Source organism: Micromesistius poutassou (genome assembly GCF_964030765.1).
Source record: "Micromesistius poutassou genome assembly, chromosome: 4".
Lineage (NCBI taxonomy): Eukaryota > Metazoa > Chordata > Actinopteri > Gadiformes > Gadidae > Micromesistius > Micromesistius poutassou.
In genome coordinates, this window is record NC_140274.1 from 19,277,315 (window position 1) to 19,298,679 (window position 21,365).

The 21,365-nt window shown below is 55.3% G+C and overlaps 2 protein-coding genes across 5 annotated transcripts; one reads left to right on the plus strand and one right to left on the minus strand.

The window, feature by feature from the left end:
* Positions 1–257: 257 nt before the first annotated feature.
* strn4 (striatin, calmodulin binding protein 4) lies at positions 258–16,652 on the minus strand. 4 transcript variants are annotated; one of them, XM_084467426.1, is made up of 18 exons: positions 16,346–16,652; positions 11,496–11,599; positions 10,772–10,848; positions 10,604–10,682; positions 9,807–10,088; positions 9,418–9,595; positions 9,122–9,281; positions 8,324–8,419; positions 7,730–7,848; positions 7,130–7,305; positions 6,967–7,014; positions 6,274–6,395; positions 5,476–5,643; positions 5,218–5,358; positions 4,834–4,932; positions 4,562–4,648; positions 3,309–3,507; positions 258–3,198 (listed from the first exon to the last, which is right to left on the minus strand). In XM_084467426.1, exons 1-17 carry the CDS (start codon positions 16,571–16,573, stop codon positions 3,338–3,340), a joined length of 2,334 nt encoding a protein of 777 aa, XP_084323552.1. In that variant the 5' UTR covers positions 16,574–16,652; the 3' UTR covers positions 258–3,198; positions 3,309–3,337. The 4 variants fall into 4 exon arrangements, with proteins under 4 accessions (XP_084323552.1, XP_084323553.1, XP_084323551.1 ...); XM_084467427.1 differs by having other exon boundaries at positions 7,130–7,299; positions 7,730–7,851; XM_084467425.1 differs by having other exon boundaries at positions 3,317–3,507; positions 7,730–7,851.
* Positions 16,653–16,940: 288 nt separating this feature from the next.
* On the plus strand, positions 16,941–20,840 carry fkrp (fukutin related protein). Its single transcript, XM_084467307.1, has 2 exons — positions 16,941–17,433; positions 18,228–20,840. The coding sequence occupies exon 2, from the start codon at positions 18,438–18,440 to the stop codon at positions 20,037–20,039; it is 1,602 nt and encodes a 533-aa protein (XP_084323433.1). The 5' UTR covers positions 16,941–17,433; positions 18,228–18,437; the 3' UTR covers positions 20,040–20,840.
* The last annotated feature ends 525 nt before the right edge of the window (positions 20,841–21,365 follow it).

Sequence of the window (21,365 nt, forward strand, 5' to 3'; positions counted from 1 at the left end):
GATGGTGGACAAAACACCACTAGGTTACGGTATAGACCCACTGGCTTCACATGCAAAACTTTAAAGATACGTTTTTATGTAAATTTGTGTGAGACGTAAAAAAAATTAAAAAAAAGTCACAACAATGTGTAATTGCATAAATACCAATAAGTTGAAATGACCTGAATTCTGATCTTAAAGCCTTGACTGTAAAGGGACGTTTGCCAGACACATACATGAAGGGTGACAGACCGCAACTCTATTCACTGTACAAAATCTTTATTTTTTGCTCAATAACGTACATAGGGACCCGTAAACAAAGAAACAGGGAAATGTTATTAGGTACAAGCCAGAATGCAATTCAAAAATATATATAATAAAACTAAATAAAAAGGCAGGTCTCCTATGGCCTGTTGATTGAGGAAACAGTTGGAATACAGCGTAATATGATGTACAAAATATCACACAGTGATAAGTTGCTATTAAAAAAATAAAATTAAAAAACACAAAGAAACGAGTCCTTTACCTTGGCCTCTGACTGATTACTGATTCTTTTTTTTTCCTTTTTTCTTTAATATTTTACAAGGTATACATAGCTGTCAATCACAAGCAGTCTCTATGCCTAGCAAAGAATGATTCACCTGATATGATACTACAATATTCTTACATCTTAATTATCATATCCAGTCCAAAAAGATGCGACAGGTAAAACATGAAACTGACGGACCTTCACAGCGTCACCCCCCCGCTGTGATCCTCTCCTCCCTCACTTGGACTTTTTTTTGTCCTTTTTTTAATGCGTCATAAACCACGTTTGTTTTTTGAAATTGGAAATAACTCCAAATGTACAGGATAGCATCTCTATAGTGACTAGGGGTGAAACACACGATTGAACCAGCATTGTTTTAATGAACTAAACGATCTCTACAACCCTCCAGTCTCCAGGGGGGCAGCATGTAGCCTGTTAGCGCTGAGAGCTAGCGGCCCCACAACACCCCCTACTGGGTTAGCCTGTTAGCGCTGAGAGCTAGCGGCCCCACAACACCCCCTACTGGGTTAGCCTGTTAGCGCTGAGAGCTAGGGGCCCCACAACACCCCCTACTGGGTTAGCCTGTTAGCGCTGAGAGCTAGCGGCACCACAACACCCCCTACTGGGTTAGCCTGTTAGCGCTGAGAGCTAGCGGCGCCACAACACCCCCTACTGGGTTAGCCTGTTAGCGCTGAGAGCTAGCGGCCCCAAAACACCCCCTACTGGGTTAGCCTGTTAGCGCTGAGAGCTAGCGGCCCCACAACACCCCCTACTGGGTTAGCCTGTTAGCGCTGAGAGCTAGGGGCCCTGGAACACAACCTACTGGGTTAGCCTGTTAGCCACCTAGCCCGTGAGCCACCTAGCCTGTTAGCCACCTAGCCCGTTAGCCACCTAGCCCGTTAGCCGCTCCGTGAACATTGAATCGGAGCAACAAACTTCAACAGAGGAATGCTGAGCGATCAGGACGATAACAGTCACCGTCATTGGACTTTAAGCTGCCCCCCACCCCCCCCGCGTCCCTGAGTCCAATACGAGCCCCCCTGGTCTCAGGGAAACAGCGCCCCCTCAGGACAGAGCACCACACCTCAACTACACCAACAGGAAGGAGGGTCCACTCTGACCCTCAGCCGTTCCTCCTCAGCTCCACTCCTCCTTCTTTATCTCCACAGACATAAGAAGTGTGCTGCACTCCTGGTCTGAGCCCGGACCTGGACCTCAGGGCGGGGCCCCCTGGACCGGGCCCTCAGGGCGAGGCCCCCTGGAGAGACAAGCTTCTCCAAAAGCCTGAATAAATAAGAGCTGTGCGCTGGCTGAGACCCAGAGACCAGCAGCCAACGGGTTACTGGAGGAACGGTGGAGGTACCAGCAGAATGGATCTGAACCTACACCCTCACTAACCAGCTCCCCCAGCCCTAGGGGACCATTACGACCAGTGACGTACGGGGAGAATCCCCCAGCCCTAGAGGACCAGTACGACCAGTGACCTCTAGGGGGAGAAGCACCAGAGGCTGGTTGGTGGAAATATGTCAACAATCAACATCTTGAAGGTGAAGAGTAATTCTATATAAGATCTGTAACCTAGTTAGTGACACACACACACACACACACACACACACACACACACACACACACACACACACACACACACACACACATTCTTAGAGTCATGATTCAAACACTCAGATCTCAGTTTAAAAAAAAAAAAAAAAAGCTGCGGTCTGGGATGGGAATCGAACCTGAACATCTCAGACCGACGCTCTTCAGAGCCCCTGGGATCTCCTCCTCGTGGCTAACGAGGTCCTCCTCAGAGGAGACACGCCCGCTCATTAGTGTGCACAGAGGGGTCAGAGGTCATGACGGGAAGACAGGTGCAGCGGTCCAAATGAAGACTCAAACTATAACAGCGTTATGTCACTTGGGTGTCTTGGCAATGAGGCTGAAATTAAAGCTATTGGTTTGACCGCTGGGTAGCGACTCAAACGCGGAGTAAAACATTCGGTGTAACTTACCACACGCACGCACGCACGCACGCACGCACGCACGCACTCTCTTTGGAATGTAGTTCATTGTCTTGTTGAGTCAGACAGACTGATGGCCGTGTCCACGTCTTCACAGGAGGGGGAAGAGCGAGTGGATACAAATATTTCAAATTAAAAGCCTTTGTGCGTTTCGTTTGTGTACACATCCTGTGGGCTTTTATCTGCGTAGTGTCAGCAATCCAAGCCCTGCGCTTTTACACTCTCACACACACACGCACACGCACGCACACACACACACACATAGTGACCATTGGCAGAACCGAGAAGAGAAAAAGGGGAAGGGTTTGAACATTGTAGTGTAGAAAAAAGGTGATGCCTCAAGACATTAGTAGTTGAAAACAGAGCAGACCTTGTGTTATAAAAGCAGAGTATGATTAGTATTCCAAGGAGTCACTGAGGCATCATGGATCAGCAGGGGGGGCCGGGTGGGGTCCGGGTGGGGTCCTGGGGAGAGCACCCAGCCAGCGGGCTGCAGGACGGGGGGGGGGGGACAGGAAGAAGCCGGGTGAGGACTGGGGGAGATGAGGGGAGGACAGGGGAAGGAGAGGGGGGAGGACAGGGGAGGACGGGGGAGGAGAGGAGGGGAGAGGACAGGGGGGGAGGGACAAGTGAGGTCCGCTTCAGTCTTCAGGCCGGCGGTCCACTCCGACTCTACAGACAGACAGACAGACAGACATGTTGTTACATAGTAGACACATCACCACCACCACCACCACCACCACCACCCGTCTCACCACCACACCCGTCTTCCCAGACCTTACCCTCTCACCCCGTGCCGGGCGCTGGGCCGCTAGACGAAGACCTTGGCGAGGGCGTCGGCGCCGGCGCTGCCGATGAAGGGCTGGGAGGGGTGGAAGGCCACGTCGTGGATCGCCTCGTCGTGCTTCTTCCGGTGCGCCGTGATCTCCTGCACGCACGTCCTGTTGTCCAGCATCCACAGGCGCACCGAGCAGTCGTGGCCTGAGGGGGGCGGCAGAGGGGTGAGACACCGCCATGGGGGCCCACAGGCCTTCGTGGTCCCTTAAAACCTGGAGCCTCTCAGACATGAGCTCAGCTAGAGGGATCCTCTCTAGACTCTAGAGGATCCTTCTAGCTGAGGTAGACACCCTAGAGGATCCGTGGATACTTCACTATTGGATCCCTCTAGGGTGCTCCACTAGTGGATCCCTCTAGTGCATCCTCTGGGGGAGCCTATAGTGGAACGCCCGAGAAGATCCTCTAGTGGATGCCCCTAAAGGATCCTCTAGTGGACCCCGCTTAAGGCCTTCAGGATGGTCCTGAAGGGTTTGGAGGCGTTCCAATTGTTATCTGTACCCACTCTACTGGTTAGACCGGCTCCAGCTCTCGGTCAGGCCTGTGGTTCAGTGACGTACTCAAATAGGTTTTGTTCCATGTACTGTTAATGTTTGTTTTTTGAGACTTTATTGCTGCTCTTTTGTCCGGGGCTCTTTGACAGAGATGTTGTCATCTCAGTGGGACGTCCCAGGTAAAGTAAAGGTAAGAACGAAACTAAGACTAAGGTCTCCTCGCTTCAGTGAAGAGGATTAGATCACTGCCTTGGAGGTATTTTACTTCACAATGTCCTCTTTTATTGTGGTTTCCTTCAGGGTGCTTCTGATCCCTTAACACCAGTGCCTGACATTCACACGGCTCGGCTGTTTACTGAGGGACGGCGTTGGAAGAGGGAGAATAATCAGAAGAAGGCATATCTGGCACTTAATGTACAGACTTATTGTATGTTGTACGTCCTTGCACTTAAAAACAGCACTTAAGACTATATAGTTGTCTCTCTTTCTTCTGACAAATGGACTTTTTGTAAGTGGCTTTGGATAACAGCGTCTGCTCAAGGCCCTGAATGTAAAGGCGAATGTAAATCTAACATGGATTACAAATAACTCAACGCTTGTTTCCTGTCTTTCCTAACGCCAGCAGCAGGGGAAGCTCTCATTGGGTTGGTGAGTGAGTGAGTCAGGGTCGTGGTGCGCGCCGACGTGGCGGACTGAGCGCTACTCACTGCCAGAGATCAGGTACGTCCCCTTGGGGTCGGTGGTCAGACAGGTGACCGCGTCCAGATGAGCCACCATGGAGTGGACCACTTTACCTGCAGGGACACACACACACACACACACACACACACACACACACACACACACACACACACACACACACACACACACACACACACACACACACACACACACACACACACACACACACACTTAAATGCATTGTTCTTCCACAGCGGACTGTAGCTCCCCCCCCCCCCCCCCGGCGGCAGGCGCTCACCGCTCTTGTTGTCGAGGAAGCGGATGGTGCGGTTGTCGTGGGCGGTGATGGAGAGCGGCTCCGAGGGGTGGCTGACCACACGGTGGATCAGCTGGCTCCCTGGGGACACAACAAAAGCACAGCTCATCAACCGCCTGGAGGCCGGGGGGACACCGGACACAGGCTGGCCCCCTGGAGGCCGGGGGACACCGGACACAGGCCTGCGCTACGCTACGATCTGAGGCTAAGGGGAAAAGCTACGCTACGGTATGGGGCTAAGGAGACGAGCTGCACTACGGTCCGAGGCTCAGAGCCCGCGCTACGCTACGGTCTGAGGCTAGGGGACGAGCTACGCTACGGTCTGAGGCTAGGAGGCCAGAGGAACAGCGGGGGGGGGGTCCTCACCGTCCTGGGTCTGCGTCTCCAGGGCGATGAGGCTCTGCTCCGTGTTCAGGTCGTAGAGCAGCGTGTCGCCGCCGTCGAACGACACCACCACCTGGTTGGGGTCGGAGGTCACGAAGGCCACCGAGGTGGGGGTGCCACGCTCTGGGGGGGGGGGGGAGGGGAGGGGAAAGAAAGAAAGAGCCACCGTCAATAGTACACAAAGCTCCTCCACACCGCGGCACCCCGGGGGGGGGGTTACCATGGCGACGGGGCCGCTACCTTTCTCCTTGTTGAGGACCGAGAGGCAGGGGCTGGAGGCCAGGGGGTCCCAGACGCGCACGCTGCCGTCCGCTGAGCACGAGGCCAGCCGCTGGTGGACCGCCGAGTAGGCCAGCCCCCAGACCGAGTCCTCGTGGCCCGCCAGGACGCTGCTCTCAATGCCCGGGTCTGGGGGGGGGCGCACACACACACACACAGTTATGAAGTAAATAGGTAAAGAAATCCAGGCTTAACACTGTACCCGTTTCATAGCCACGTGATTCCACTGGTCAACTTCAATAACTACTTAAGGTTATCGCTCAAAAGCTAATCTGCAATTGCATGAATATTTTATATGACTGGCACCTAATGTACGCACTTATTGAATGTTGTACGTCCTGGCATCTAATGTACGCACTTATTGAATGTTGTACGTCCTGGCACTTAATGTACGCACTTATTGAATGTTGTACGTCCTGGCACTTAATGTACGCACTTATTGAATGTAGTACGTCCTGGCACTTAATGTGCACTCTTATTATACGTTGTACGCCCTGGCACTCGTGTAGAGTCTTCACCTAGCTATCTTTGTTGCATACAGGGAATGGGTTAACGGTAGTGATCGTTAGTGCTTGGCACTTGGTTCTATGAACATCCTTACTGTACCGACAGCGATATATTGTTGTTTCTCCTTCTTCTGACAAATGGACTTATCGTAAGTGGCTCTGGATAAAAGCGTCCCTCTAAAAGCCTCTTTAAAAGCCGCCCTGAATGTTCAACAGACCCAGTGTCTGCAACCTGCCGGCGTGTGCCCGGTACCGTAGTTGTCGTAGGGATCCACGTTCAGGTCCGGGATCTTCCAGCAGCGGACCGAGCTGTCCAGACCCCCGCTGTAGCAGGCCTCACCGTCAGGACCCATGGCCAGAGAGAGGACCGCCCCGCTGCAGACAGACAGACAGACAGAGGGTGAGACAGGACCGCCCCGCTGCAGACAGACAGACAGACAGAGGGTGAGACAGGACCGCCCCGCTGCAGACAGACAGACAGTGAGACAGGACCACCCCGCTACAGACAGACAGACAGACAGAGGGTGAGACAGGACCGCCCCGCTGCAGACAGACAGACAGACAGAGGGTGAGACAGGACCGCCCCGCTGCAGACAGACAGACAGTGAGACAGGACCGCCCGGCTGCAGACAGACAGACAGTGAGACAGGACCGCCCCGCTGCAGACAGACAGACAGAGTGTGAGACAGCACCGCCCCGCTGCAGACAGACAGACAGACAGAGGAGGGTGAGGGGAGAGACTTGGGGTGGATGCACGGGGTCATCCAGTGTACATGTGTTCCTCATGTGTTCATGTGTTCCTCATGAGTTCATGTGCTCCTCACCTGTGTGCTCTGAAGGTGTAGATGGGTTCATCATGTGTTCATGTGTTCATGTGCTCCTCACCTGTGTGCTCTGAAGGTGTAGATGGGTTCATCATGTGTTCATGTGTTCATGTGTTCCTCACCTGTGTGCTCTGAAGGTGTAGATGGGTTCCACGTCCAGCGCTGCGTTCCTATGGTTAAAGACCAAGAGACGGGGGTTAGCTGGGGGCTACGGAGACCTGTGTGCGTGGGGGGGGGGGGGTAGCGGTTCTGCGGAGACGGGGGGGGGGGGGGGGGGTTCCCTACTTCTTGGAGTGCATGGCCTTGTTGAGGTTCCACAGCTTCAGGGTTCCGTCCTCGGAGGCGGTGAGCAGCACCTCCTGGCTGGGGTGGAAGGTCAGGGCGCGGATGGCGTCGAAGTGGCTGCGCAGCGTGAAGCGAGGGTTCCACGTCTTCTTGAACTCCTCACGGTTGTCCTGCATCTGGGAGACCACGGGGGGGGGATGGGGGGGGGGAGACCAGAGGGGGGAGGCATTCAGGGAGAGGGGGGAGGCAGTCAGGGGGGAGGCAATAAGGGAGGGGAGGGGTGTGAGGACAGGACGGGAGGGGAGGGGAGGGGAAGGGGTGCGGACAGTCAGGGAGGGGAAGGGGTGAGGACAGAACTGTCAGGGCAGGGAGTGTGAGGGGGTTCCTCAGAGTGTGAGGGGGTGCCTGAGGGGGTGAGGGGGTTCCTGAGGGGGTGAGGGGGTTCCTGAGGGGGTGAGGGGGTGCCAGAGGGGGTGAGGGGGTTCCTGAGGGTGTGAGGGGGCGAGGGTGTCCCTCAGGGTGTGGCGGTCCATGCTAGGAGGCGTGTGTCGGACAGGAGACCTCAATGGATCGGAACTGCTGTGCGGCGTGAGTACTCACGTCCATGGAGAGGTCGTTGTCGTTGGCGACCGTGAGGTCCGCCAGCTCACCCAGGTTCATGTCCCCTCCCCCGACGGCGTCCATGATGAAGACGTCAGAGGAGAAGCCCAGGGCGCCCCCTGCTGGTGGGGGGAGAGCAGAACCAGTCATCCACAGTCATCACGAGGGGCTCCGTGCTACGCCTAAAGCCGGTCTGGCTGGCCTCTCTATGGAACCTTATTAAGAAAGAGGTTCCCTCATAAGGAGAACCTCTGTGGAACAGGGCTATCGGTATAGCAGGGTTCTCCACAGGAGAACCTCTGTAAAACAGGGTTCTCCTCTGTAGTCTCCTCTGAGTGAGAATGGGGTTCTCTTCTGTAGTACAGGGTTCTATGAGTAGTACAGGGTTCTCTGTAGTACAGGGTCCCTCTGTAGAACCGGGTTCTCCACAATAGCCCATTAAGGAGGCGAAAGCCTTTGAGGTCCGATGACATATCCAACGCCTCCTCTAAGAAAAGAGCAGATCAGAAGAGATGGTGGAGGAGTGTCTGGTGGGCGGGGGGCTCTGCAGGCCAGAGGGGGGGGGGGGGGGGGGGGGGGGGTCGGGGGTCTTACCTTCCCCGGGGCGAGCCGGTCCCGACACCGAAGGGGGGGGGGAGGGTTTGGGGGGGAAGTCCGACATGATGCCCTGTAACTTGTTCCTGTGGTTCTCTGAACCGGGCAGAGGGGACAAACAAACACAGCCAGTCATGCAGAGAGGTCAGAGGTCAGGAGATGGCGAGACGGGTGGGGGGGGAATGGAGGTCAAATTAAAACAGACACACACGCACACGCACACACACACACACACACTCGCACGCACACACACACACACACACACAGACCGAGGAACGGCCGTAAATCAAAAAGGCAGAACCAAAAGGGAAGCGGGCGGAGAGGCCGGAGCAAGCGGAACGTGGTCCATGAGCGACAGACAGGAAGTCCAACGCAAATCAAAAATATAAAAAGCTGACCGTTCCTGCCCGTGACGGGGGGGTGAATATGACGACATGAACAAACACAAACCAAAAGCAGAACCCCAGGGGTGTCTGCGGAGGAACGCAGAGCAGGCCTGAGTGCGTGGTGACAGGAAATGGGAGCACGCAGACGAGACGAGAGCGCCCAGAGGTTTCATGAAAGGCACAGAGAGACGAGTGCTTGGGGAAAGACATCGGCTTTATTGACAAGTCAGGACGCCCAGACACAGCGAGGACAACCAACAGAAAGGGCCGGAAGGGTACAGGAGAGACAGGAAGTTAAAAACTGGTGACGCGTGATGGGAGAGTGGAGTGGAGGGCAGTGCTGGTGCTGGTGGTGGTGGTGGTGGTGGTGGTGGTGGTGGAGGGTGGTGTCGTTGCTATGGCAACAGCGTACCTAACTCCCGTCCGTCCCCCGAGAGGCGGGCCTCTCCCGCGCCCTCCCCCTCCTCCCCCGAGCCCAGGAAGTCAAACTCGCCGAGCGCGTCCTCAGAGTCCTCCTCCTCCTCCTCGTCCTCCTCCGGGTCCAGGTCAGAGGTCATGGGCTCCGGGCCGGCCTGCAGCAGGACAGGGGTGGGGTGGGGGTGGGGGAGGGTGAGCAGAGGGGGGAGGAGGGGGGGGGGGTGTGAGCAGAGAGCAGGACACCCGCGGCTCCTCGGCCGCTCGCCACGCACGGCATCGGGGGGAACCCACCTTGGCACGGGCCTTCTTGTTTTTCCGGATGGTTCCGTCGATGCAGTCCGTGGCCATGCCCGTGAAGTCGTCCTCCTCGTCGCTGTCGTCCTCCTCGTCCTGGCAGCCGTGCAGGAAGGGGATCTGGTCCAGGACCGACCCGCCCACCCGGGAGCTGGTGCTCTCCTTCCCCGCGTTCCTAACACACACACACACACACACACACACACACACACACACACACACACACACACACACACACACACACACACACACACACACACACACACACACACACACACACACACACACACACACACACACTTTACTCCAGTCCTTCCCCCCCAGAGATAGAGACAGGCCTGCAGTCTGTCGGCCGTCACCATCCCTCCCCGCCCCCCCCCACTCACCTCTTGATCTGCTCCTCTATCTGTCGGACCAATAGGGACTCTCCGCTGTCACTGCCTCCTCCCACGCCGCCGCCTCCTCCTCCTCCACCACCACCACCACCACCACCACCACCACCTCCCCCTCCTCCACCCCCACCTCCTCCGCCGAAGGGTTCTCCCTCGGGGGAGGTCTCGCTGAGCGGGGGGCCGTTGGCCTCCGGGCTGCTCCTCCCCAGCAGGGAGCGCACGCGCTTGGAGCGCATGTCCAGGATGGTGTCTGAGTAGCCCACCTCCTCCAGGTACCTGAGGACCGCCGGGAAGACCAGCGGGAAGACCACCAGGGAAGACCATCGGGAAGACCGCCGGGGAAGACCATCAGGAAGACAACCAGGGAAGACCATCAGGAAGACAACCAGGGAAGACCATCAGGAAGACCACCAGGGAAGACCATCAGGAAGACCACCAGGGAAGACCATCAGGAAGACCACCAGGAACCACATGACAGGAAGACAAGCAGGAAGACCATCAGGAACCACAGGATACGACCTCATTGATACTATGAATCACTGCTCATCGTGTAGTATGTGGAGGGTTTAGGGTGCAGAGTGGTCCATGTGGTGCTCCACGTTGCCATGCTGGCGAACCCTCCACCGTGTGTGTGTGTGTTGGAGATGGCTGGTTTGACCAGCCTGGCCCCAGCCCCCAGGGTCCAGTGAGACGGGGCCAGGTGAGGCTCCATCGTCCACACTCCCACACCCCCATGATGCTGAGCAACTGCGTCGCCAACGTTACCAACAACGGATGGAAAGGAGCCTCACTTTCGTAATAGCTGACGCCCCTCCTTCCAGGACATCTGATTGGCTGGCTCGGAATCTGCCTCGGCCGGGCCATTGGGTACTGGAGCAAAACAGAATCGTTCATTAGACCCAGCGGCCCAGTCACCCAGCCGGGCTCCATGACAACGGTAGCTCTGTTGGTAAACGTACGCGGCTCAGCCTCCAGCTCCGGCTTCTTGTCTCCAGGGCTCTGGTCCGTACCGGTCTTTAGCTTCTGGTGTTTGGCCCTGCAACACCACAGGCCAGCAAACATCAACACCACAGGCCACCACAAGGGGGCAGCAAACATCAATACCACAGGCCACCACAGGGGGCAGCAGACACATCAACACCACAGGCAACCACAAGGGGGCAGCAAACATCAACACCACAGGCCACCACAAGGGGCAGCAGACACATCAACACCACAGGCCACCACAAGGGGCAGCAGAGACATCAACACCACAGGCCACCACAAGGGGCAGCAGACACATCAACACCACAGGCCACCACAAGGGGCAGCAGACACATCAATCACAGTGACCGCTGAGAAGACTGATGGCTGATAAGGTATCAGAGCACAGAGGAAGGGAAACGTGTGAGTGTGTTAGTGTTGTGAGTGTGTGTTAGTGTTGTGAGTGTGTGCTGTGAGTGTGAGTTGGTGTTGCAAGTGTGTTAGTGTTGTGATTGCGTGTTAGTGTTGTGAGTGTGTGTTAGTGTTGTGATTGCGTGTTCGTTTTGTGAATTTGTAGGCCTCCTCTCGTACCGCTCCTGTTTGAGAGTTAGTGCGGTGTGGGCGTACCTGTGCCGTGTGCGTCAGTGTGGTGTGTGTGTGTGTGTGTTACTGTGGTGTGTGCGTTAGTGTGCGTTGAGTGTGTGTGTGTTGCTCGCGTACCTCTCCTGTTTGAGGGCGTACTCCAGCATCTTGATGCGTCTCACCAGGTCCTGCTTCATGTTCTCCTGCCCCTTCCTCTCGCCCTGGAGGAACGCCACCTGAGCCTAGACACACGCACACACACACACACACACACACACACACACACACACACACACACACACACACACACACACACACACACACACACACACACACACACACACACACACACACACACACACGATTACCGAGGATGAAAGCCACAACACACACGCCAACATTTGAATAGCACAACATTGCCACAAGGCGGTTCACCAGCATGTATTTACACTGGTGAGTCGTGGACACTATGTTTACATTATCAGATCGGAGTCTGTGCTGAGGGGGAGGAGGGCTGGTTGATGAGGGAGGAGGCCAGCAGCCAGACCAGCGATATAAGTAGAGGGCTGGGCAACACAACGCTTTATTTATAACTGCTGCAACCAGAACCCAGCACACATCTGGCAGAGAGGACACCTCCCACTGCAGGGCTGCTCCCAGTGTTCCCAGTGGCCACGCACCTCAACACACCACCCACTGCAGGGCTGCCCCCAGTGTTCCCAGTGGCCATGCACATCCTCTCCACACACATCTGGCCGATGACACATCCTCCCTTTCCTGCTTCCTCCTTCCTTTCCCACCTTTGTCCTTCCTCTGTGAGCTGCACCAGTCAGAGCACGCCACAGCCCTCGCTCTGCTCTAGAAACAGGAGGAGATGGAGGACCCTTTGTATTATTGGGTGAGCTGAACAGGGCAGCCAATGGCCCTTCATGTAATCATTTAAATACGACCACACAACCTCTTCGCCTGGTGTAAGGCGGCCTCAGACACCAGGAAGAGGAGAGCATTCAGCTTCCTCCTCAACATGGAGATAAACCAAATTCCAGAATAACCGGAACAGGAAGTGGCTCAATCCTTGGTGTCTTTCGTTATCACAGCCCTCGGGCTCTTCCGGTCACAAACAACAACTTGACAAACATGCTCGCCTGACGCCAGGAAAGATGTCTTATCAAACCGCAACCCAGCACTGATGCATCAATCACCAGCACACAACCCTCCAAATCCCCCAAATTGGCACGCAAACAGACAAGCACATTTAGCACAGTGAGGGTTCAGGCCCTCTGCTGGTCAAATCTAGAGAAACACTTGAAAACCAAACAATAATCTGAGCGTTAGGAAAAGCTATCTTTAGCCGGGCTATTCCTAGCCTCATCAGACGGTATTTAACATTAGAGCCGGGAGGTGCTCTATTCTCCTGCCAGAACCACGTTCACTACGAGTGCTTCGGTCTCTGCATCATGGCCGTCGTGTCTGAACTTGTGTGTTCGCCACGCGCCGGGAAACTAGAGCAGACTGAGAACGCTGTCTCATGGGGAGACGCCCGGGCTGCAAGAGGACACTTGCCCAGAACACATGAACACAGGCTACAACAGAGGACCAACCATCGCCCAGAACACATGAGCACAGGCTACAACAGAGGACCAACCATCGCCCAGAACACATGAACACATGAACGTGTTCACACACAACATACCTGGTTTGTGTAACACAGGGAAGTCTTCTCATCAGCCTGGCTGGTGGTAAGAGGAATCCAGACCATAATAAGTAGTGTGAACGGCCCATCTGAGCCTTTGGTATACCATTGTGTTCGTGCCTGATCGATAAAACGGTCTTCTTCTTCATCTGACCACCTTCTAATAGCTCCGCTGGTGGGCAGTAGTCCCAGCCAAACCTTGATGGATCAATGATCCAACCATGATGAATCCCAGGCTTTGACGTGAGAGACAAAATCATGATGGAAGGGATGGAAAGAGAGCACATCAACACCACTGCTGTAGACCAGGTACACCGGTGGCCGCGTGGAGACAGAGCAGTAGGAGTCAGAGCAGAGGGCCATGGCTCTGGGTTACCGTAAAAGGCCACAGCATGCATGTCTGCTTGGACAGGTGACAAGCTTTAACTTGTGGAACGCACGCACGCACGCACACACACACACACACACACACACACACACACACACACACACACACACACACACACACACACACACACACACACACACACACACACACACACACACACACACACACACACACGTCCCAAGTCCTCCTGCCTAACATGGCACACTACCAGGATTAATGAGAGTAAGTGGGCTTAGCGCGCGGTCCAGAGGGCCAGACGACACCTTCTCTCATGGAGCCGTCTCACCAGCAACCGCCGTGCGGCCGGCGTTTCACCGGAGCTAGGCGAGAAAATATGCATCAAGAAACAGAACAGGAAACAAATATGAAGGCATCAGTGCCAGCCGTACTGAAGAGTGTAAGAGGAACCCTCAGCCAGTGACCTCAGATATAAACCCGGTTATCAGAGCCTTAGGAGGAAGGGAAGCATCAGCTTCCCACTTTCACAGAATCCAATTAGACCAAAATCAAATGAAAGCCATTTAAAAAGGAAACCCATGCCGACGATAAGACCAAGTAAAAACAAAACGATTGCTTACGTTTGAATGTTGGTTTTAAACCGGTTTCGTGTTGGTGCGGCTCTGCTGTGCTCGTGAACATGACCTGTGGTTCAGCCAGGATGCACCTGAAGACGACGCCCAGGTGGGTCTGCTGTGGCCAGGCCCGGCCTCGTGCTGCAAACTCTTACAGGTCACCCCCCTGGAGTGAGGCCGACACATTTAGCCTCCTCCGCTCAGTCCGTCTGTCATGCTGCTTGGAAACCTGCCTCTCATCCTCTGCGCCCCCCCCCCATCCTCTCATCTTCCGCCTCCCCCCCCCCCCCCCCTCCGGCCCCCCATCTCATTAGCCAGCAGAGAATCCTGGAGCCAAAAGTAGAGCAGGGGACTTTTCTGGGCCAGCGTTGTTTTTCTCTGTGCGTTTGAGGGCATGAGGGCGTGAGTGTGCAACGCACCAGAGAAAGCCAACATCACAATCATCATCACAATCATCGTCTTCTTCCTCCAACGCCTCAGAGCCCAAAGATGGAGGTAATCAACTCATCAGTGTCTACTCCACTCTCTGCCGAGTCACATGGCCGTAAGAATGCACACGCAGCCGAGAGCGCAGAGGGTCCAGTCTGGTTATCATTGTTTATACTGTAGGCCTGCATGCAGCCCTGCGTGTGTGTGTGTGTGTGTGTGCTGACAGGCCGTACAACAGTACAGTATAGGGGTCATGGACTCATGGGATGGCTCAGTGCACACCGTTATTTATACATGAATACGCCTGGAACGCACACACACACACACACACACACACACACACACACACACACACACACACACACACACACACACACACACACACACACACACACACACACACACACACACACACACACACACACACAGCTACTGTGGCCCCCTCACTTCACCTCCTACATGAGGAAACGCAGGACCTGCCCAACCCGTTCCTCGCTGAGCTCCTAACAAACAGCTGCCCCTCTGAGCAGGGTTGAGTTACTGAAGGAGAGCATTCCCCCTGTTTGATAGGATTCCCAGAGGGATTATGTCAGCATGCGTGTGTGCCCAGCAGCACGTGTGTGTAAAGAGGACACGGCCCCTGGCACCTGTCCGCCGGGCCCCTGGCACCTGTCCGCCGGGCCTTTGTCTGGGCTCCCTGCGGGGCCAATGGTTCTGGTCCCACCTGGCCCAGACCCGAGGTGGGGGCGGGGGGGGGGGGGGCAGTCTGGTCTGCCATCTGTGACCGCCACACACATGTTGGCCCGTACGGCACTGAGTCACAGACCCCCGCTGTGACGAGGGCCCTCATAAAGACACAAAGACTGATGAGGTCGGCATCCTCTGGTCAGGTCCTACTGCTGCTGAGACGCACGGGCCTCAACCCGCCCGCCTGGACTATCTGGGAGGGTAGTGGGTGTGTCCCCTGTTTGTTTTGGTGGCTGTCATCTTATAGCAGTGTTACGATTGCTCCACTAAGGCACAGAGCAAACTCACACACATAAAGGATGCACTGAAAGCTTTGGTCGAAGTCCGCTGTGCATGACATCACCCCCATCACTGAACACACACGCCCCACCACACCAGGATAAAGCAGAGAGCACTGTCCCACTATGTTGTTTTTCATTCATATTTCATCAAGTTATTTTTAACTACGTTGGATTATGTAAACCAGCCTGCAGATACCCTGACCCATGATGCTGTAGGGTAAGCCCACATCATGAGTACACACACAACATAACCCGTGTGTGACAGAATAGAATATCAACCAAAATAATAATCACGTGATCTGCAATATTATGGTAACATCACAGGTCACGTAAAAAGGTCACGAACACGTCAGAGTGGGTCGAGGCGGGCTTGAGATTAGTGCCGTTCTCTGAGTCCCCATCTCTCTCTCTCACACACACACACACACACACACACACACACACACACACAGAATGCCCATTTCTAAGCAACAACAATGACATCTGAGCTGTGTGCAGGGTTAGCCCGTTAGCGTTAGCGTCATGTTATCCAAGCACAACAAAATCCTCCATGCTTGTGTGTGGTGGACCCTCTCCCCCCCCCCCCTCACCCGGAGCTCCCCCCTCTCCCCCGCTCATCCGGAGCTAGTCCCACTCACCCGGAGCCCGTCCCTCTCCCCCTCTCACCCGGGGCCCGTCCCTCTCCCCCACTCACCCGGAGCCCGTCCCTCTCCCCCACTCTCTCTCTCCCTCCCACCCGGAGCCCGTCCCTCTCCCCCACTCTCTCCCCCTCTCACCCGGAGCCCGTCCCTCTCGCCCACACTCTCTCTCTCTCCCTCCCACCCGGAGCCCGTCCCTCTCCCCCACTCACCCGGAGCCCGTCCCTCTCCCCCACTCACCCGGAGCTCGTCCCTCTCCGCCTCCCAGCGGTACTTCTCGGCTTGGAAGCGGCCCCACTCGTACTGGATGAAGTGCAGGATCCCGGGCAGCGACAGGCCTCCGTCCCCGTCCTGCGGCTCGCGGGGCTGCGGGCATCCAGCCGCCGCCGCCCCGGTCGCCGCCGCCGCGGGGGCCGCGGCTCCCGTCGCGGCTCCGGGCCCGTCGGGATCTGGTCGGTCGGCCTCCATGTCGCCGGTCGGGGCTGTGAGCTGCGGTCGTAACGGTCCCGTCGTTGAGGCCCCACACTGAGAGCTGCGCTCCTTTCTTCTCGAACGTAAAAGCAGAATTACTACCGAGCGGGTCAGCCTCGCTGCTTCCGCTTCCGGCACTTCAAAGTAAAGCCCGTCTTTGACAGTCGGAAGAACAACACTCGATACATTCCACTATTGTTTTATTAAGAAATACTTTGACCTTTAGTTATGGTTCACTGATATAACACAATAATATATCATAGAAATTGTGAATCGGTCAGATTTGGTCCAACTCTTACTTTGTTAATCTTCTTCCCTAGTGGTTTCCGGCCGGGGAGGCGGGGTCCAGGCGTGGGGGGGGGGCTCCACCTAAAGACTCATAAAGACCCCCGGATCCAGCTGTCCATGTCGGGGCCGTCTTATAAGCGGGCAACACTCCTAATGTCTTACGGTTAGAACGATCTGAAACATAAAGAAGATCCGCGTCACCATGTGGGTCAGGGGTTTGGGAGAACTCTTATGTTGAAAGGCCAGATCGGAAGTAGGGAACGGTTCGTATATCTGGCATGCAGCCGTATCAAAATAGATCCGTTTTATTATATTTACATATTAAATAATGATCCTATATAACGCACCAACTTGAAGCGAACCCGTTCGAGGTCCGGCCCTGCAGGAGGCTGCAGGAGGCTGCAGGACCGCTGCTGTGATGCACGCCTGGCCGACACTGCATTACATGGTAGTAACTATACACACACTTTCTCTCCTGGAGATGTGATACTCCAAGTCTCGATGGACCGAGTTGGCCTACGGACTGTGTTTTAAGGAAGAGATGTCATACAATACGCTGTGTTTTTAAGGTAAGTGATGCTAGTGCGTTTAATGGTGTTGTTAGGGGTGTTTCATGAGTGAAAACTACGAATAGGCTGCATTGAAAATCTTGAATGAAGATGGAAGCGGAGAACCTTCCTATGAGTGCGTTCAGGTGAAGCTTCACGTGTTATACAACATGTCTCTTTAAATGCCGTGATGAGCGGCACATGGTTGAGGGAATGTATTATTGATGTACTTTATTTAACACATACAGGTACTAAGTACATATAAAACTCGAGCCCCCCTATCAGTCTGCGGAGAACACTGCCACAGCTAGATGGCGAGGACACACATATCACACAGAAAGACAACACAACCCGGAGGCTCAGGGACAAGAGAACCCTCTATAACCCACACAAAGCCTAGCACACACACCTGGCTAGGAAAGAACTATAAGTTTCACATGCACCGGATCACGGGGGCTCTTCTGAAGCAGAACCTCCACGGAGGCGAAGCTACAGACGACCTCAGCGCTGTTAGGGGACGTAGAATATTCGATCTCTCACGCTTTATGAATCAGTATTACCTTTGACTCAATAAATCCGAGGCCCTCGTGCTGACAGACTTTATTACCTCTCCGTCTCATTTTATCTGGTCAAGTAACTAGGCAGACTGTTTTTCCCAACAGTATACAAATTTGTTAAAGTCATCCATAATTCAGCCTTTAAAATGTGTCGATCATGCGTTTCTGTTTTCATGTCAGCCTCAGTGTAGTCCTGGGCAGTTCAGTCAGATGTTCAGTGCAGATGTTTTACTCCGTGATCGTTCTTCTGTCCTCCAGATTGTCTCCAGCTCGGCCCTGGGTCTCAAGCGAGGAGTCGATAGAGTTCAGGGGGATCCCTCTCCTCTTCCCTCTCCTCTCCCCTCTCCCCTCTCCTCTCCTCTCCCCTCTCCTCTTCCCTCTCCCCTCTCCTCTCCTCTCCTCTCCCCTCTCCTCTTCCCTCTCCTCTTCCCTCCCGTCAACCCGTGAACAGAGGGTCTGTGAGTCGCCATGCGTGTGACCTTCTGCCAGGGGCTGCTGTCAGGGGCCATCGTCCTCAACCTCCTGATCCTCTACTACGTGTCCCGGGCCCAGCAGCAGATGATGGAGAAGAGGAAGGACTTGGGCCGGGGCTCCAGGAGGGCGGGTCTGCAGGCCTCCAACCTGGCAGGGGGTCTGGTGGGGCCCGTGGGCGGGCTGGTGGGGGCCGGCGCGGCCGGGCCGGAGGGGAACAGCCGCGGCCCCCGTGTCACCGTGCTCCTCCGGGAGTTTGAGCACTTTGAGAATTACGTGGGGGAGGTGGCGCGCTCCTTCCTGCGCCTGCGGCCGGAGCTGCCCTTCCTGGCGGTGGCGGACACCCTGCCCTACCCGCCCCTGGAGCTGCCGGAGGGCGGCGCCCGGCTGCTGGTGCTCTTCCCCAGTCCCGACCAGCCGCCCCAGGCCCACCGGCCCGAGTTCCACGTGCAGACGGAGTTCGTGCTGCTGGTGCCGGACGGCGTGGAGCTGGAGCAGGGCCGAGCGGTGGAGCGGCTGATCCGGGAGCTGGAGGGGGAGGGCGGCGGGCCGGTGAGGCTGGTGGCGGCCCCGGTGCTGGCCCGCTCCGCCGCCCAGTGCCTCCACCTGCGCGTCAGCCTGCGGGAGTGGACGGCCACCTACACGGCGGCGGCGGCGGGCAGCAGTGGCAGCGTGTGCACGGCGCTGCAGGGCGACGCCGTGGTGCTGCTGCGCACCGAGGACCTCTTCAACCTGTCGGTGCCGCTGGGCCGCCCGCTCTTCCCCTCGCTCTTCGTCCAGACCTCGCTGCGGGGCTGGAAGGTCAAGCTGCTGGAGAGCCCGCTGTTCTCGGCCCGCCACCGGCCGCTCTTCAGCTCCGCCCACAACCAGTGGAAGGCGGACTCCGGGCTGAGGGAGGCCGCCGGGCGGCTGATGAGAGGCTTCGGCCTCAAGCGGCTGCTGCTGCCCGACGGGAAGGAGCAGTGGCACGGCTGCGGCAAGGAGACGCCGCGCTGCTTCGGCACGGTGCGGGACGACACGCCCGACTACCTGTACATGGAGCGCTGGACGCCGCCCTGCTGCCTGCGCGCGCTCCGCGAGACGGCCAAGTACGTGGTCAACATCCTGGAGAGCTCGGGCGTGCGCTACTGGCTGGAGGGCGGCACCCTGCTGGGGGCGGCGCGCCACCAGGACATCATCCCCTGGGACTACGACGTGGACCTGGGCGTGTACCTGGAGGACGTGCCCAACTGCGACCAGCTGAAGAACCTGGACTCGGGCTCGCTGGTGGACGCCAACGGCTATGTGTGGGAGCGCGCCGTGGAGGGGGACTTCTACCGGGTGCAGTACAGCGAGGCCAACCACCTCCACGTCGACCTCTGGCCCTTCTACCCGCGCAACGGCGTCATGACCAAGGACACCTGGACGGAGCACAAGCAGGACGTGGAGTTCCCCGAGCACTTCCTGCAGCCGCTGGTGCCCATGCCCTTCGCCGGCATCACCGCCTACGCCCCCAACAACCCCCGGGCCTTCCTGGAGCTCAAGTTTGGGGAGGGGGTCATCGAGAACCCCCAGTACCCCAACCCGGGCAGGAAGAGGCTGGACCGCAGCAAGTTATGAACAGGGTCTGGCCCCCAGTACCCCAACCCGGAGATGGGGGTCTGACCCCCAGTACCAATGCGCTCTCCACCGCTCTGTGGTCATTTGGTTTGTTTGTTGAACAATGCAGCGACTCCAGCGCACGTTTTTAAGAATCAAACTCTAAAACGAAGAGCTGGATTCATTTTCTACTCTGGTGGTATTTCCTGTTGTTTCTTCCTGCACCAGGCTGGTTTTAGATCCACTGGATGGACACACGTTCATTACTACATGCTTAACTGCAGTGCTTTCTTTTCAAGTTCCTGGATTCTGTGCGGTATATTTTAACAGGGCATCATACAATTAAAAAATGCATTCTTGCATTTGTGCAGATTGTATTGGGCTGTATTGGTTTCATGTGGATTCAAATACACTAATGTATAAAAGCCGCCATCTTGAATCTCGCAAGTACCACATGTGCTGTACAATATAAAGATTAATAAGACAATACCATGAATATGCATCTCAACAGAACCTGCAATGTACATTATCTTTAGCAATATCTATGGGACGGTACAAACATTACTCGTTGAAAGTCTGGACTGTAACATGTTTTATAAGCTGTTGGCTTTTTGCACTGACACACATTAACATTTGCACAATTATTTATGAATGTAACTTATTGTATTTTGATGCCATTTATTTCATGGAGTCTGTTGTTATCGCGTTAGTCCATCAAGTAAACAGTGTTGACAATGTGTGCTTGTGTGTGTAATACTACTGAGCATGAATCCTTCAAAAGACGCACCAGCACTGAGCAGCAACCTAAGCGTGTTACCCGTGTGTGTGTTACGGTATTAAGTGGGTCCATTACCCTTTTTGGTTGACTTACAATAAAAGTTTTAACAGTGCTATGTTTATTTTGTTTTTCAACGTGGCAAAGCCAAGTAATTCTTATATTTGACCGCCAGGTGGCGCACAAAAGCCGTATAAAGGAAACGGCCCCGGAGACGGGCTGATGACAGAGGGCTACAGAGGGCTGTGGATCCCGGAGGAAATTACGGGCTACAGTTGCCTCAGCTCCGAGCACAAACAAAGATAATAGAATAGAATCAACACTGTATAAACAACTATAAAAATAGACTCAAAATACTGCGGCATAAATATGAATATTCTAATTATAGATAAAGCATGTAACCCGCAGCCGAATGTAACTGAAAGCAGGTAAATGAAGAAAGAGACTGAGGTAAATAACATCTCAGCTCATCTGGATGTGATACATTTTCAAAAGGCTTGGAGTTCAACGTGACCGAGTTTAATGACAGTTCAGAGCGACTCAGTCAGAGAGGTATTTAACAGCTTGAAGGC